Source organism: Sturnus vulgaris, chromosome 7 (genome assembly GCF_052056855.1).
Source record: "Sturnus vulgaris isolate bStuVul1 chromosome 7, bStuVul1.hap1, whole genome shotgun sequence".
Lineage (NCBI taxonomy): Eukaryota > Metazoa > Chordata > Aves > Passeriformes > Sturnidae > Sturnus > Sturnus vulgaris.
In genome coordinates, this window is record NC_142249.1 from 26,171,931 (window position 1) to 26,189,064 (window position 17,134).

Genomic DNA, 17,134 nt, shown 5'->3' on the forward strand with positions numbered 1-17,134 from the left:
TATGGGGTGTGCCTGCGGTGTGGAAGTCCCCAAAAGTGTGAGGTGCCTCCCCCCCGCCGTTAATTGAATACTCACAGTGTTGGAGGTTCCCGAAACAGTGGGGTGCCCTTAGGATTATAGAGACGCTCTAGGAAGTATCAGGTGTGCCCCAGTGTATGGGGGTCTGTATAAGAATTGGTGCTCCAGGGATATGGGGGTGCTTACAGGCGAAAATGGTATCTTGCAAGATGGATCATTTCAGAGCTACAGGGCCCCAAAAATGTGAGGTGACACAGGGAGTGGGGATATCCTAGGGGGGGCTGTAATAGTGCCCTGGAGCTGGGGGTTGCCCAAAACTGGGCAAGCGTTCCCAGGGAATAGGAGTGTCCTTGATCTGGCAATACCTAAGGGATATGATGGCAGCATTGATCAGGTGCCCCAAAAACGTGGGGCACCCCTACGACTGATAAGCATGGAAAGCTGTGAGTTTGTGAGTGCCCCAGAGTAATGGGGGTGCATAGGGAATGCCCTTGTGTGCAGGTTTCCCCTAAAAGCAATAGGGGTACTCAGAGCCACAGCATTTGCTAAGTCTGAGGGGCTGGCACAGGGGCACGGTTCTGTCTGATGGCATGGCTTGATTTCACTTAGCTTGGCATGGCATAGCTAGGGCAGGAGGGACATGGGATTCTGGGGGTGCCCCACAGCAACCCCCAACTGCAAGCCAGACTTGCAGTCCCCCTGTGCATCCCCCAAATGCTGACACCACCTTTGCTCTATCAATGGGGAAACTGAGGCACAGAGCCCCACATTGTCATCACTCACTGGCCATGGCCTCGGAGAGCTTTTGCTCTTCTGGGGGGACTGCAGCACACAGGGGTACCTTGTAGGGGATCCCCTCATCCACTGAGAGCCTGGGGACAAATTGAAGACCTCCTGCTGGAACCCCCGGGGTGCATCATTGCAGGGATGACAATGAACCCCTGGGTACACTCCCAGTGCAGTGTGGCCTGCGACAACCTAGGGCAGGAGGGTGACAGGGGGCTGGGGGCTCCCCTCGGCCTGGGAAAGGCATCTGGGGGGACCAGGGTCCCTTTGGCTGCCACTTCCGCTTCATGCTGGGAGAAGATCTTGCAACATTTCCTCCCCGGGCAGTATAAAGTGGGCGGTGGAGGAAAGGGGCACTGGGAGGCAGCACAGCAACAGGCGCAGGTGAGGGATTCTCCTCCTGGTGAGATCTCTGGGTCTGGTGCTGCCCTGCATCCCACCACACTTTGTACTGGAGTCCTTTGGGGGTGACATCTGGATTTAAACCTGTGCCTGTGAGCTTCCCAGTGAGAAACACCTTGGGATCGAGAGAAGACCCTGCATTTGAGGGGACGACGACAGCAGCAAGCAGTGAGTCCATGGGGTGTGCCACTGCAGATTGTGACTTTCCTCGGGCGTTGACAGCCGCATAGCAGCCATCTGAGCCCCTTCACATGTGGAGCGTGCTGGGGTGGGTTGGTCCAGCTGCCCAAGAGGCTGCTTGGTGCAAGGGTAGAGGGAGGTGATGGGTGGGAGCACCCAAGGCTGTGCTGAGGGCTCATCTAGGGCGCAAACCCTCCATAGGACATCAGCCTTGGGTGCCGCGGGGAAAAAGTGCCTGCTCCCATTTCCTTGCACAGCGATGAGCTAGGAGGATCCTTCCCCATGGCATGTCCCTCTTTCTTCCCCACTGAAAGTCCCGGGGCCACCCCATTGTCCCCCAGCTCTTCCAGGGTCAGGAGAGGAAATGGAGTGCTGCTTGTTCCCCCCATCTGGGCCAGCTGTGGGGTATCTGTTTGTGGTACACCCGGGGAATACTCGTTTCCAGAGGAACCACCAGAATTTTGGAGCGGGGAGGCAGATAGCAGCAGCCAGAAATAGATGGAGGGGAAGCACTGGCATCAGGCTCTGCCCCGTGACTGTGGCAGCCCCACTTGGGAGGACATTCCCCCATCAGCACCGGCAGCATCCTTGGTTGCTGTCCTCCGGGATGCTGATGCCTCGGCATCCCAGCATCACCCCGCTAGGATCACCATCCCAGGATTTCCATCCCTGGATCACTGCAAGAGAGGATGCAGCAGAGCCAGGGAGGGATTTTTCTGGGCAGCCGCACCAGCCCAGCTGCAGCAGGGAATTCACATCAGGCAGAAGGGGAAAGTTGGTTCCAGGGATGGTTTGAGTTCAAAGTGGGCCAGCTCAGACCTGGGGGCCCCCAGCACTGGGGAGATTCAGCACCCCAAGCAGACCTGGCATCTCCAAGCCCTGGAGGATTTGGGGGCTCAGAAATGGAACAGGGGGTGAAACTGGAGGAAAAAATGAGTTCAGATCCATTCTGGGAGAAGGGAAAGCCGGTGGTCTTTGGGGAGGCAGGAACAGAGCAAGTTCACCATCTCCTATGTGTGAAGAGACAGGAAAAGTGACTGTCACCTGTGATTTCCCCATTGAGGCCAAGCACGGGGGGGGGGGGACAGCAGTGCCCAGCTGAGCAACAGGAAAACCAGAGGTATCATATTTCCAAAGCTGCCTGCAAAGTGTGACATGTCTTTCCGTCCGGGGCTTGAAAACACTCCCACAGGAGTAAGACCAGGAGGTGGAAGAAGGGCACAAAGACACCTCCAGATCTTCTTGAGTGCTGCCTGCCCCAGGCACTGTGACCACAGCCTTGCTGCTGGCTGAGGTGGCTGGAGCACCAGCTCCATTCCAGGCATGGAATGCCTGCAGCAGCAATGCTTGAGGGGGTGGAAAGGCTGGAGGAATACAGGGGCACTTGAAGAACTTTGGAGGTGCCTGAGGGGCTCTGAGATGCCCAAAGACCTGTGAGGCTTTTGAAGGACCCACAATAAGCAGGGGAGCCCAGAGCTTCTGGAGGAGACAAGTGTCTCCTGGAGGGATGTGATGCTACATTGATGCGGAAGCCCCCCAAACTGAGAAGAGGTGACCAGTCTATGGGGGAACCCCTTCTTCCACAGAAGTCAGGAAAGGGACAGGATTGGGGTGAAATTCAGGAGACTGAGGCATGCAGGGGGTGTTTTACAAGGGGGCATATGTGGAACAGTGTCTACCTGCAGCACTGACCATTGCCTGGCACAGTGCAGTGATGAAGGATAGCTGCCCACTGGCTGGGAGGGGACTAGGGAGAAAATAGAAATGCCAGAGGACCCAGAGATACTGTCACCCCTGGTCCACAACACTGCCACCCCACACTCTTGCCATTTTGTGCTCCACAGGCAAAATGGAGTCCTTGTCCTACAGCGGGGATTTATCCAACATCTTCTACCTTTACAACTACAGCTATGACTACAGCACAGCCATGCCTGACACTGCTATCTTATCCTCTCCGTGCCGGCCTGAAAGCTCTGCCCTCAACAAGTACCTGGTGGTGGTGATCTACTGTCTCGTCTTTATCCTCAGTGTGGTAGGGAATGGGCTGGTGGTGCTGGTGGTGACCTCCAGCCACACAAGCCGCTCCGTCACCGACGTCTACCTGCTCAACCTGGCTGTGGCAGACCTGCTCTTTGCTTTGAGCCTGCCACTTTGGGCAGCCTACCGAGCACACGAGTGGGTCTTTGGCACTGTGATGTGCAAAGCCATCTCTGTGCTGCAAGAGGCCAACTTCTACAGCGGCATCCTTCTGCTGGCCTGCATTAGCGTGGACCGCTACCTGGCCATCGTCTACGCCACGCGGGCTGCCACGGAGAAGAGGCACTGGGTGAAGTTTGTCTGCTTGGGCATCTGGGTCTTTTCCATACTGCTCTCCCTGCCTGTGCTGCTCTTCCGTGAGGCTTTCCGCTCACCCAACAATGGCACTGTGTGCTATGAGCGCATCAGTGGCGAGGACACGGCCAAGTGGCGGGTAGTGCTGCGGATCCTGCCGCAGACATTTGGCTTTGTCTTGCCCCTCCTGGTGATGTTCTTCTGCTACGGTGTCACCATTCACACCCTCCTGCAGACCAAGAATGCTCAGAAGCAGCGGGCCATGAAGGTCATCTTTGCTGTGGTGCTGGTCTTCCTCATCTGCTGGCTGCCCTACAACATCACACTGGTGAGCGACACCCTCATGAGGACACGGGCCATTGCTGAGACCTGTGAGAGGAGGAACCGCATCGACACAGCCCTCTCTGTCACGCAGGTCCTGGGCTTTGCCCACAGCTGCATCAACCCTATCATCTACGCCTTCATCGGTCAAAAGTTTCGCAACAGCTTCCTCAAGATCCTGGCGCAGCGTGGGCTGATCAGCAAGGATGCTGTTGCCCGCTATGGCCGCACCTCCTATGCCTCCACCTCTGGCAATACATCCACCACCCTCTGAGCTCCTCTGGGACCCAGCCCTTGTGTGTACTAGCAGGTCCCAGCACCCCACACACCTCAGCATCCTCATCCAGCCCCCTGGAATGTGGGTGGTGATGCCATGGGAATGGGCAGGGCCACCACTGGACGCTGGACCCCAACTGGAAGGAGGATTGGGTGGCAAGGTGATAGAGTCCCATTGCAGGGGAGTGATGTCAAGTGTCCACCCTCCCCTCCCATTGGGACAAAGCCTGTGACCCTGGGGATTCTGTAAGCCTGCTGTGGGAATGTTTTTTTTACCTGATGACCATCCAGCAATAAAAGAGTTGGTGGGCTGGTCATCCATGTCTGGCTCCTCTTTGCTACAGGAAGGGAGATGGCAGGACCGGGCCAGGGCACCTCTCTGGATGCCGAAACAGTGGTGTCTGCTGAGCCTGTCAGAATGTGGATAACCTTCTTCCAGGAGAGGGTTCAGCATCCTGTGCTTCCTCCTAGGGGACCCAAGCCCAGGTTTTGCTCCCCAGACAGGTTCTGGCATTTCAATGGTACAGAGGTCTCTATGTGGAGTCTATCCTACCTGGGGACAAAGTCATTCCCTTCCCAACTCCAATCTCAGCCCTGACAGAACAAATCACTGCAAGATCTCTGAGCAGCCCCTCACACTGAGCCAGCCCTGTGACCCCTGCCTGAAGGGTGCCAGCACCCCAGGCACCCCTGCTCCCCCCCAGCCATGATGTCAGGACATTGTTGTGCAAAGGGCTGGGAACCTGTCCCTTACACAACTGGGATGTTTCCGCCCTGGCTTGGGCAACTGGGGCTGACACTTTACTGGGGTCAGGAGCTGAAGAAGGGACTGTGACTCTGCTGGGGATTCTCCTGCCACTCTGTGCCAGGCCTCAGGATGCCTGCCCCAGCACACCTACACATCTCTCCACTGGAGTCCCATACTGCTCCTCCATCGACCTTGATCTAGGTTCCTAGGGGTCCATAACCATGGGGACATCAGCGGATATCACCCATGTGCTGGGTCATGGGTGGGTAGGGGGGTGCCCAGCAACCAGGTGGAAACCCTGGGGACTTGGGGCAGAGCAGAGTCAGTGGGGGTGCTGAGCAAGAACAGCCCCTCACCTTTGCATGTGAGAAACCTCTTGCCCAAGTGGTTTCTCGCACTGTGGTAGGAAGCCAGAGCTATTGGCCAAGAGCTGTCTACTCTCCCCACTGTGGCATGGTGCAGGCAATGGCTCACCCTGGCTGCAGCTGAGACACCCTTTTTGGGGATGGTTTCCCTCCAGGAGGATTTGAACACCCCCATGTCAGCATTCCCCACCCTGCACCCAACCCGAGTGCGAATCTGGCAGGAACTGATAGATGACACGGGAGCCACAGGGGTAGCAGAAATCAGTATTTTTCCTCTGTGGACCAGCCGCAAGAAACACACATGTCAAACCCAAACTGTTGGGCGGAAGGACCTGCATGCAGGGCCTAGACACCTGGATGCCCGGTAAGTCCAAGAGGAGGCAGCCAGGGCAGGATGTGTCCCAGACACGGTGCCAGGGCTGCTGTCCCCACTCATGTATCCTGCTGTTGCCTTTGCTGGTAGCAAATTAGGCAGCAGCGGCCATGCTTGCCCATGTCCACGGAGCACGTGTGGCACACCTTGCCCTGGCACAGCCTGCTGAGAGAGCAGGAGGTGAGACCTGAGCCACCCCTGCACTGTGCCAGTGCCACCCCCCATTCCCCCCATAGCTCACCTGCAGTTGTACCGCCGAGAGAGAAGGCGGAAATCCTTGTGGCAGCGGGCACACAATCCCGGGTGGCGGGGCACGGGACTGGGCATCGGGGTGTCAATGCCCTCTGTCTTCTGCCACAGGGCATCCTTCTCCCTGCGGGAGGGGAGAGGTCAACCCTGGATTTGCCGGGGCTCTGGTGCCCTCCTCTGGGCAAAGGGGTTGGGTCCCCTCGCCCTTGCGCGGAGTCCCGGTGGCTCTCACCGCAGCAGCTCCAGCAGCCGCTCCTTCATGTCGCGGATGAGCTCCTGCTGCTGTGCCTGCTCGGCGCCGCGCGTGGCCTCCCGCTCCAGAGCCTCCCGCTGCGCCCGCTGCAGCGCCCATGCCCAGCGCTCACCGTCCTGACGAGCCCTGCCGCGGGGCAGCGGCCACATGGTTCCCCAGTCCCTCAGCCGGTGTCTCTCCATCCCTCCATGCATGCGGATAAACTTCTCGCCGCTGGTTCTTCCCTCCCTCACTCCCTCCTTCCTTTCCACCTTCATTTTTTTTCTCTGCTGTTGCCCATCCATCCTCAAGCTCTTTCCCCATCCTCACAGCCGCTTTGCCATCTGCTACCCATCCATTTCCTCACTGTTCATCCGTCCTTCTCCACATCCACACCTCTGGCCTTCTGCCCACCCAGCCATCTACTCACCCCAAATTCATCCCTGTGTCTCTCCATTCACCGTCCCATCTCCATCCATTCTTCCGACATTGATGCTTCCTTCCCTCTGTCCACTAGCGCCAAACCACTCTAACTGTCCACCTACCCCTCCACCTACCTATCAGTCCCAAATTGACCCCTCCCTCCAGTCCTCCCCCCTCAAATCCTTCCCTCCCTCCCCCTGCCAATCCCCAGCTGCTGTTCGGCTGTGTCCAAGCAGGACATCCTTGGGGGCCCCAGGGGAAACCTTGTGGAAACCAGGTGGAGATAGGGGGTCCCACTGTGGGGTGCCCAACCTGCTGAGCTCCTCCTGCAGCTGTGCCATCTCCTGTTGCTGGGCCTGGAGCAGCTGCCGGCTCTGCCAGGTCTCCTCCTGTGCTGTGGCGGCCAGGCTGGCCAAGCGCTGGGGAAGAGTGGGAGCTCAATCCTGGACCCCAAACCCCCACCCCACCACGGGATCCCCTTGGACTTGCTCATACCATGGCCATGCTGGTGACCGTGCTGGGTTCCCCTTCTGCCTGGGGGGCTGGTGGGGGCTCCTGGGAACCACGGGCGAGCTCCAGTGCCTGCCGCAGCACCTCCTCCACAGCAGCCACCTCATTTGAGGTACCAGCATCCTTCAGCATGTCCGTCCGTCCTGCCGCCGCCAGCGCTTCCTGGCATTCCCGCAGGCGCGAGGTGAGCTCCGCCGCCTCTGCCAGCACCCCGGCCAGCTGGATACCCCGCTCCTCTGCCACCTCTTGCCAGCGCCGTGCCTCCTCCTGTGCCCGTGTCAGTGCCCGCGGGTCCCCCGCTGCCTGCAGTGCCCGCTCCAGGAAGGTGTTGGTTTCCCGCAGTGCCTCAGCCTCGCGTGCCCACAGCTGGGCTCGCCGGGCACTGTCCTCCTCCTGCCGCTGGTGCCGCAGTTCTGCCCGCGCCAGCCTCACCGCCAGCGCCTGTGCTGCCGCCTCACGCTGAGCCAGCTCGGCCCTCAGCTGGGACACCAGTGCCTGCAGGGATTCCTCTGTCCCACCCGGTTGCCTGGGCATCAGTGACAGAGACCCCAGCATGCACCTTGTGCCAGTGGACAGTGGGGACATGCCAGGCTCTCCAGCACCATCAGGCTGGGCTGCTTTGCCAGTGCCATGTACATCCTCCAACTTCTGTTCATGCCCATTCTTCATCTCCTCGTCCTTCAACTCTTCATCCTTCTCTTCCAAATCCTCCTCCATGTCCTTCTCCACCTCCACTTCCACATCCTTCAACTTCACATCCTCCACCTTCACCTCCTTTGTATCCTCACTGTCATCCTTCTCCACCCCCTTTTTATCCTCCTCTTCCATGTCCTTCTTCACCTCCCCATCGTCTACATCTCCCTCTATATTTTCATTTTCCACACTCCCTGCCTGCAGGGCAGCCATAATGGGTGAGCAATGATGGGCTGATGTCCCATGGAGTGCCACAGTGGGATGGCCAATGCCATCGGACCATCCATGTGCCGCAGTGCTGATGCTGTCTGTCTGCAGGGCTGTCTTTGCTGGGCTGCTCCTGATCACCGTGCTGGGCCGTACCAGTGGCCTAGAGAGGACACAGGGCTCAGGACTACCACGTCACCCCCAAGGTGAACAGGGCATCACCACCCTCCATTTAGGCTCCCAGGGCACAGCCGGCCTTTAGGAATTTAGGGGGCAGCAGGGAAGAGGATCAGAGATGTTGGTGCCACCAGCCTGAGCACCCACAGAACATGTGGCACCCATCAACCCGAGCATGTGTGCTTGTGGCAGTCCGTGCACGAGTGTGTGAGCAGCAGAGCAGATGTGAGTGTGCTGGAACCGCTGTATCCGTGAGTGCCTCCCAGAAGTATGCCTGGGGCAAGGGTGTGCAAGCACATCCATGTGTCCCTGTGTGTCAGATGTCACAGTGCCACAGTGTTGCAGCAGGGATATACTTGGCAGAGGATGGCTCTGTGTGTGTGTGTGTGTGCACATGCATGTGGCATGTTTGCAGGCATAGGCAAGGTGTGCATGCTGGTGCTAGTAAACGTGCCCTGCTGGGGCTACATATGGAGAGCTGGCATATCTGAAGTGCTGTATGGGGTCTAGGGCAGTGGGGCAATGCACACATGCTTCTCTGTGATGCTAAGCCCCAGGTGCCTCTGATGCCCTTGACACCCCCAGTGCTGCCAATGCCCCTGGTGCCCCCAGTGTCCCCAAGCTCACTCGGAGAACATGGGCCAGGCGGTGTCCAGGTCATCTCTGTGCAGGGTCAGGTGGAAGGTGACACAGTCCAGCTCATAGAGGCTACCCAGGATCTCTGCTCGCTGTTTGGGGCTCAGGAAGGGGCTACGGGCATAGTACCACTCGCTGCAAACACATAACAGGCTCATGCATCCTCTATGCCCTGGACAGGTACACATTCCTGCAGCATCGCTGCCCACCCTGGCCAGGACCCCCACCAACATCATCCCCTCACTGTTCCCCTGCTCTCACCAGAGGCTCTCAGAGTCGACGAGGCAGAGCTGCAGGGACTCTGCCAGCTGCTGGTGCACCAGGCAGTACCGCAGAAAGGCTCGGCCCCTGCCCACAGGGGTCTTCAGCTGCGGAAGGGAGGGGGTTATCAATCCCTGTCACTGCAGTCTGCTCCCCCCACAACTCCCTCCCAGCCCACGAAGGGGCAAAGAGGGTTTGGGGTGCAGTGGGGATTCCAGAGGGGACAAAACCATTTATAGCACCAGTGGGCGAATGTCGGTGCCCAAGCGAGTGTGTGTCTGTGCACAGGTGCATATGCACCAACAAGCAAGCAAAAGCCCGTGTGTGTGTCCAAGTCCCTGGGTATCCCACCAGTCCATGCCCACCTTGTCCAGGGAGGTGACGAAGTGAATGCCCTCATGCTCCTGCCGGCACCGTGCTAGGCCCTGGCACAAGAAGTCCCAATAGTCCTTGCGCTGCCCAAAGAAGCTCCTCTTCTCCTTGAGATCAAACTGGCAGAGGTACAAGCTTGAACTTTCATTTTTGGGGATGTCCCCTGTTCCCCCCAGCCTGTCCCCTGTGGGGCTGGAATCCAGCCAGCTCCCCCCAGCAGGGGTGGTCTGGGTGTTCCACTCTTCACTGGCTCCATACCTCGATTTCCCTTTTGCAGCACATGTAATTACACATGTGGACAAGGGAGAGCCTGGTCCAGGTCACTGGAGATGCCCAGGGCCAGACAATGCTGGGTGGGGTTATTCCATCCCCTGAATAGTTAACATAGGGTCCCTTCTGCTCTCAGCTGTGCCTAAGGGGAAATGAGGCAAGGAGCAGAAGAGATGGAGGAGCAGCAGTACCTGGAGGAGGAACTCTAGCTGGGCACAAAGGCTGTGCAGCTCCCGGCTCCCGTCTGTCACCGGCAGGTTCTTCTCCTGGTAGCTGCATTTCAGCTCAGCCACGGTCTCTGCAGGATGGCAGGGCTGGGCTGGCATGGCACCCTCTTTCATCCTACCCCTCTCCCCACTGCCTCACAACTCCTGGCCTCGGGGATTTCTGATGGTGGATAAAATCATAGAATCATAGAATCTAAGTTGGAAAAGACCTTCAAGATCGAGTTCAGTCACTAACCCAGCACTTCCAAATCCACCATTAAATCATGTACCCAAATGACACATCTACACGTCTTTTAAATACCTCCATGGGTGGTGACTCCACTACTTCCCTGGGTAGTCTGTTCCAATGCTTGGTAAACATTTCCATGAAGAAATTTTTCCTATTATCCAATCTAAACCTCTCCTGGCACAACTTGAGGCCATTTCCTCTTGTCCTAACCCTTGTAACAGGGAGAAGAGACTGACTCCCTCCTGGCTACAATCTCATTTCAGATAGTTGTAGAGAGTGATAAGATCTCCCACTGGGCCTCCTTTTCTTCAAAGAGGAAGAGGAACTTGTCCTGGGATGAAGGAAGGGAGCAGCAAGGAGCCACCTCCTGGGCACTGCCCATTCCCAGGGGCTGACAGTGAGGATGGGAGCAGGCAGCAGTGGCAGGGTTGGCACGGGGATTCTCTGGAGCACCCCTGGCAGTGGCACCCCCCACTGCCCATGACTTGAGGCAAGAAGGGATCTGGCATAGCCAGGGTGAGATGTGCCATGCAGGGAACATGCTGGCAGGGGACTGGTTGGCACACTTACTCTGCAGGTCCTTGATGACACGGTTGAGCTCCCCTTCCCCTGCCATGGCTATTCACAGGGATCTGCAGAGGCATGGACAGTGATGAGAGGTTCTAGGCTGGCACTCCCCTGGCACCCCCAAATTCTCTGCCCCAGAGAGAGGGTCTGCCCTCCAGCTCTACCCCAGAGCTGTCTGCTGTTAAGGTGAGAGGGGGTAGGTTTAGGCACCCCTTACCCTGCCCATGTTCTCCCACTACATAGGCCAGAGCAGATGAGGTGGACAAAGGTGTCCTGTCCTGCACCCTCTTAGTCGTCCATGTGCCCTGCCCCATATGTCCTCAGCCTCTGCTCCCATTCCTTGGGGAGTTCCTGGGGCTTAGCCCACCACGTCCCTAGTGTGTCTCTGTCCTTATCCCGGCCATTTTTCGCCAGGATTCAGGATGTGGGTTTGGCACAGGGGAAGTGCTGCTTTTGCTTCTGCTCTCGCTTCCCTCACTCGCATCACGAACAATGTGGGGGCTCCTGGGTGGTTGAGCAAGGGGGCACACCACCCCTGACATGCACCCCCTAAGCTCAGCTTCCTAGGCAGAGCCCTCTGGCACAGCATATTGCCTGCATGACTGGCACGGGGTTTGGGCATGAGGTGCAGGACTACAGGGCACAGTGCAGTGGCATGATTTTGGGGTGGGTGGCAACGTGGGGACAGGGTGAGTGAAATAGCCCATGGAGGTGGCAGGTCTGTGACTTGTCCCTGCGGCTGGTGTGGGGCAGCATATGTGTGTGGGAGGGGGTATGCATGTGCACTCACAGGAGTGGGTGCACTGGTGTGCCCAAACATGCCCAAGCGTATGAGTGCCCTGTGCCCTCTACCACGGCAGAATGAGAGAGCAGGACGCAGGTCTTGGACTGCCTGCCTTTCCATTCCAGTGCCCTTAAGAGACCTGTGATGAGCTATCTTTGCATCTGCCCACCCTACTTGTCTCTCAGTTTCCCCTGAGAAGCCCCTTACCTGTGTCCAGGAGCTGTGGGGTGCCCCAAGGCAGTTGCTAAGTGCTGCGGGTGCGCTGGCTTGTCCCCTTGCCCACGCTGTGCCTGCCTGCTTCTCCTTTTGTACCTTGGGCAGGAGGAAGTGTGGGAGGTCGGTGGGGCTGCAGAAGCCACAGCCTTCCTGGCCCATATCACATCAGGCACTGCAGCTTAGCCCCTAGCACTCAGCTCCCTGTGTTGGGGAGTGCCAATTCTGGGAAAAGGGTCAGCAAGACTGGTCCGCCTATGCAGCTTTTGCAGGGGCAGAGGAAGGATAGTATCAGGCATGGGGGGCCTTGATACTCTCCAATATGAATAGAAATTTGGAATGTTTTGAAGAACCTGCCTGCAGTTTTTGTGGAGGGGGTCCAGGGCCCCCTGAAGCAAGAAGCAGCCAGCAGCAGACCCTGGCACAGAGGCCACCCCCATGCACAACAGTCCCTGAGCTGCAGAGACCCCCGCAGGAGCTGCAGCTCCCTCTAGCAAGGACCACAACCCTCCCCTATCATCTGGCCTCCACATGGGGGCTGTACCCGGAGCCAGTACGTAAGCTCTTTGCAGAATATTCTGGAAAAGGCTCCCGCTTGTTAGGGAGCCCCCAACCCAGCAGTGCACCTCATTCACTGTGCCTGGACCCCCATACTGTGTCAGCCCTGTCCTGCCGGCTCCTTCTGGACTGGGGACTGAAAAACCCCTGTGGGGGAGATGTCAGAGGAGGTGCCAGCCCATCCCACCAGTCCAGGCAGGGAGACTCACTACCATCCTGCTCCCCACCACTGTCTTGGTGGATGGTCACAGCAATGCCCATGTCCTATCCTCTGCCATGCCCCTCCTTGTAGCACACGCTGCCCTTACCTGTACTACTTTCAAGTCTTGGGGGGCACCCGTGTCCCCCTGGCCAGGCCTCGCTCGGCACCAAAGTGAAAGTAGGAAGTGATGCTGAGTGGGAGCCTGGGCCTCCCAGCACCCTCTGGCTCCTGCGTGGGTGTTGGCCTGTAGGTGCAGCTGGGGAGCATAGGGGAGCCAGCAGCAGTGCTCAGGGTAACCCCGGCCTCCTCAGCACCCAATTGCCCCGTGCCACCCTGCAGTGTGTGGCATTGCGGGCATGGGGCACAGCACCCCATATTGGATAGGGCTGTGGGCAGGGTGTTGGGTGGTGGTGCATAATCAACCCACTGTGCTGGGGCCGTGTGTGTGTGTGTGCATGCATGTGCAGGCATGTGTATGATTGCACATGTGTGCGAGCAGAGCCATGTGGCTGCATGTGTGGGTGCAAGCTGTACACATGGTGTGGATGCAAGGCTGAGAGGGCACTGTGTGTGCCCTTAGTTGCACCCACCCATGTGCCCCGTGCCAGGCACTGCAAGGGCAAGACCCCAACACCTGCAGGGGGGACGTGCCCCTGCGTGCCGTGCCACTGTGGCAGCCTGGCAGCAGGGTCCCCTCTCCCTGCCCCTGCCAAGGGCCAGGGCGGGGGTGCTGGAGGCTGGGGGTGCAGAGAAGACTCTCACCCATCCTTGGCGTGGGTGCAATTCAATTAACGAGGCCTGGCCCTGGTTCAGCACAGCCAATAAAGCTAATGGCCCCGCACAGGCCTGGCGCTGCACGCAGTGGGGGGGGGGGGGGGGAGCCGGGGGCCATCTGCTAATTAAATGGGAGTGGGGGACCATGGAGCCAGCGGTGATGTCACCTCCCTGAGGCTCACTGGCCCCCTCTGCCCGCCAGCCCCCTGCCACCCCCAGGGTGCCAGACACAGCTGTGGGGGACAGCTGTGAAGTGTGGGGGACCATCCAAACTTCCTGCACCCCACCCTGATGCTGCTGCTTGTTAGGAGGCTTCCTAAGGCAAATGCAATTAGTGCCCATGCCTGGCATGGCTGCTGCCCACGCCTGGCACCAGCAGCTGCCCCGTGGGGATGGGTCCTTGCCCGGCATGAGCACAGCATCATGGCAGCATCCAGGAGTGCTGCTGCCTGCTTCTCTTGGCACTGCCTCGATGTGTGGTGCCCAGGGGGCTGCACCCTGTTAACTCTGTGCAAGCCCCATGGGGAGGTGGAGGTGCCCGGGGGCCGTTTTGACCTGTCCTGCAATGAGAAGGTTCCTCATGGTAATTCTGTGCCCACAGCACGGTGCATCAGTCAGGCAGGCTTTGGGAAAGGGCCCCCACCGGAAAGGAGCTGTGTGGGGAGTCCCTGATTGTGTCCTCAGGCTCCTGAGGCGAGGCTTAGTAGAGGACTAGCAGAGGTGAAATACCCCCCCGCCCGTGTGTGGGCACTGCCATTTAGGACTAGGGGTGGGCAGGGGGTACTGTAGGGAAGCTGAGGCAGGGTTGGGGCGAGGGTTGCGGATTGAGCTGCTATCTAACCAAGGGTGTGCGACTCCCTGCACCCCCAAAACTGACGGCGCTGGAGCGGGGGACCCTAAGTTCTGGCATCCACCCCAGAGGATGCCGTGCCTGGAGGGCAGGAGGGTGAGCGCCGGAGGGGCCAAGCCCCGAGCCCCGTGTGCGGGAGGAGGAGAAGGAGGAGGAGGAGGAGAAGGAGGAGGGGGAGGAGGGGGAGCGTGTCGGAGCTGGCTCCCACCCAAGCACTGCAGGACAGGGGCGGGCACGGTGCTCCCTGCCTGGCTGCCAGCGCGCAGGCGACGCTGGGGGACCGGCGGGGGGGACAGGGCCCGGTGGGACCGCAGCCCCCCAGCACATCATTGTCGCACGGCCCCGTGCCCATTGGGCACTTCGGGGGCACTGCCCGGGCACCGGAGCTTGTTGCGGCCGGCGCCGGGAGAGGGACACGGCTGGGTTCTGCCGCTCGTCCGAGCGTGCCCTGGGCAGGGTTCGGCCCCCGCACCCTCCCCACGCCGGGTGAGCCCCGGGCAGGGGCACCATGACCCGGCTGAGCTGGTGCTTTGCCACCTTGGTTGGCTGGGGGAAGTCCTTGGTGTCCTGCCTCCTGCCCCTCCGCGCCCGCCGCCGCCGGGAGGTAAGCGGGCATCGCCGGGCACGGCGTTAGGGTTAGGGGCTGCGGGGGACACGGAGCTGGGGGGGCTCCGGGGTGTGGGCAGTGGGGGTATGGGTTGCCCCTGGCCCTGCCTGCTCCGGGCAGCTGGGGGTTAAACCCTGCATATGCATGCCAGGGTGCAGGGCATGTCCTTTGTCCCTCCTTTTGCTCCCCCACAGCGTCTCACTCTGACCCTCTCTTCCCACATTCGGGGAGCCCCGCAGTGCCTGACTGGAGACATCTGCTGTACAGCCTTACATTCTAAGGGATCTGCTGGGATCCCTGTGTCCTTAACAGAGAGACCGTAGAGGCAGGGGGTGTCCCTGTGTCCTTATCGAACCCACAATGGGAACACTGTGCCCTGCATGGGAGGACTCCAGTGTCCATAAAACACCCTCCACGAGAAGTCCCTGTGCCCATAAAGTGGTCAGTGTGGGGGATCCCTGTACCTGTAAACACCTGGCACTGGGAAGCACCATGCCCATAAAGTACTCAGTCAGTGTGGGCTCCCTGTGCCCAACATGAGAGACCCCTGTGGGGTCACTCTGTGTAGGGCACCTCTGTGCCCGTCAGCACCTGGCATGTGTGGGATCCATGTGCCAAAGGATTGCCCCACAGGGGATCCCCGTGCCCATGCAGCACCTGGTGTGGGGACTTAGTCTGCTCTGCCACCCAGGCTGCGGAAACTGAGGCAGGGAGGGGGGGAAGCTGTTGGAGGGTGCTGGACTCCTACTGCGCCACCCTCACTTCGTTCCTCAGCCTTTGGGAAGCTGCCTTGTGCCTGGCAGGATGGCATGGGACACTTGAGCTGCACCATGCCAGAAAAGCAGGTGCCAAAGCCACTGCCTGGCAGCGTCTGAGGGAGTCACTGCAGACTGGTGACAGTCCAGTATTTACCAGCACAGGGACACAGCCTGGAGGAAGGAAAGGCCTCTGACTGCTTGGGGACCCCCAGAGTGCGCCGGGGACACAGGATCGTGAACTGATGGGAGTACTGGGGGGTGGTAAGGGCTGTGGGTGGATGGGTGGCACTAGTGAGATGTGGGCTGGTGGTTGTGCAGTCCCATGTCCACCACTTTGTGTGTTTCTGATGTGGATGTGAGAAAACGGACTCATGGGGGGCTGTAACACGTGTACTTGTGCATGTGTGTTCATGGGTATGCAGATGGGGCTGAGGTGAAAGTGAGCTGCAGCTCACACGGGTGTAGGTGCACAAGAGGGCCCTATGGAGACCTCTCTGCCATGGGGTGTGTGTCCCCTAACACGTGTGTGTGCTGGGGGCAGTAGCAGCAGGGCTTTATGTTGGTGTGAGCTGTTATAGAGGGATGTCTGAGTACGTGGGACCCACCCACCATGTGTGACATGGGCTGTGTGTGTGGTGTACATGAGTGTGTCCTGGCATGTACACAGGGGGACACGTGTGATGTGTGCGTGCACCCAAGAGCAGTGTGGGGACAGCTCTGCTGGAAGTAGGTGTGCGGGCCTTGGGGATGTGGTGATCCCAGGACACAAAGGAGTCTTCCTGCCAAGGCAGCCCCTGCACTGGGCGTACATGTCTACACCAGCAGAACCCGTAGGGAGGTCCCTGTGCTAAGTTACCCCATATGGGTCCACCTGCTGAGAAAATGAGCCTTAAATAATGGTGATGGGCTGTGTCCCTGCGGCCACCCTGTCCCTGTCGCATGACCCCCGTCCCTGCCCTTCTGAGGAGCCTGGGATTGTCACGGCAGTCAATGGGAGGAGGTGATTTATGGGGGGATGTGGACACTTCTCTCCACTGGGGCTTTCATTTGTGAGCAGTAACAAGCTTGATTAATGAAGGCTGTAATGATGGGGAGGGGTGTGTGAAAGGGGTGGGCAGGGATGGCTCTTTGCTTGTTTGGTGCTGTGAGCAGGATCGGTCCCCCCGGCCTCCCTCTGGCCCTGGATCTAGTTGGCATGGAGAGGTGGGAAGTATTGTCCCCTTTTTCCCCGTCCCAGCTGGCACATCCCCACAGGGGTACCACTGGGGATGGTACACCGTGGGCTGGGTGAGCACAGTATAGTGGTGGGGTGGAGGACAATGGGACAGGGATATTTTGGGGATGGGTGGCTGCACTTTGGGAGGAGTCAGATGCAACCCCAGTCTCTGGGAAGGGCAGCCCTCCCCTTCCTTTCTGGGCTGGCGGTTTTATGCAGAGTATAGATGGGAAACTGAGGCATGGGGAGGGGGGTATTACAGTGCCCATGCCCAGGTTTCCATGCCAGCCGTGGCTCGTCCTGTCGGTGTGTCCTTCCC

The 17,134-nt window shown here is 59.1% G+C and overlaps 2 protein-coding genes across 3 annotated transcripts; one reads left to right on the top strand and one right to left on the bottom strand.

The window, feature by feature from the left end:
- Window positions 1-958: 958 nt before the first annotated feature.
- On the top strand, window positions 959-4,631 carry LOC106860274 (C-X-C chemokine receptor type 2-like). 2 transcript variants are annotated; one of them, XM_088168213.1, is made up of 2 exons: window positions 959-1,474; window positions 3,231-4,631. In XM_088168213.1, the coding sequence occupies exon 2, from the start codon at window positions 3,236-3,238 to the stop codon at window positions 4,310-4,312; it is 1,077 nt and encodes a 358-aa protein (XP_088024339.1). In that variant the 5' UTR covers window positions 959-1,474; window positions 3,231-3,235; the 3' UTR covers window positions 4,313-4,631. The 2 variants fall into 2 exon arrangements, with proteins under 2 accessions (XP_088024339.1, XP_014743529.2); XM_014888043.2 differs by having other exon boundaries at window positions 966-1,374.
- Window positions 4,632-5,679: 1,048 nt separating this feature from the next.
- Window positions 5,680-12,783, bottom strand: RUFY4 (RUN and FYVE domain containing 4). Its single transcript, XM_014888031.2, has 12 exons — window positions 12,717-12,783; window positions 11,845-11,949; window positions 10,857-10,918; window positions 10,022-10,128; window positions 9,554-9,679; window positions 9,189-9,295; window positions 8,919-9,062; window positions 7,200-8,277; window positions 7,017-7,123; window positions 6,282-6,428; window positions 6,042-6,173; window positions 5,680-5,962 (listed from the first exon to the last, which is right to left on the bottom strand). The coding sequence occupies exons 3-12, from the start codon at window positions 10,900-10,902 to the stop codon at window positions 5,860-5,862; spliced, it is 2,097 nt and encodes a 698-aa protein (XP_014743517.2). The 5' UTR covers window positions 10,903-10,918; window positions 11,845-11,949; window positions 12,717-12,783; the 3' UTR covers window positions 5,680-5,859.
- Between the last annotated feature and the right edge of the window lie 4,351 nt (window positions 12,784-17,134).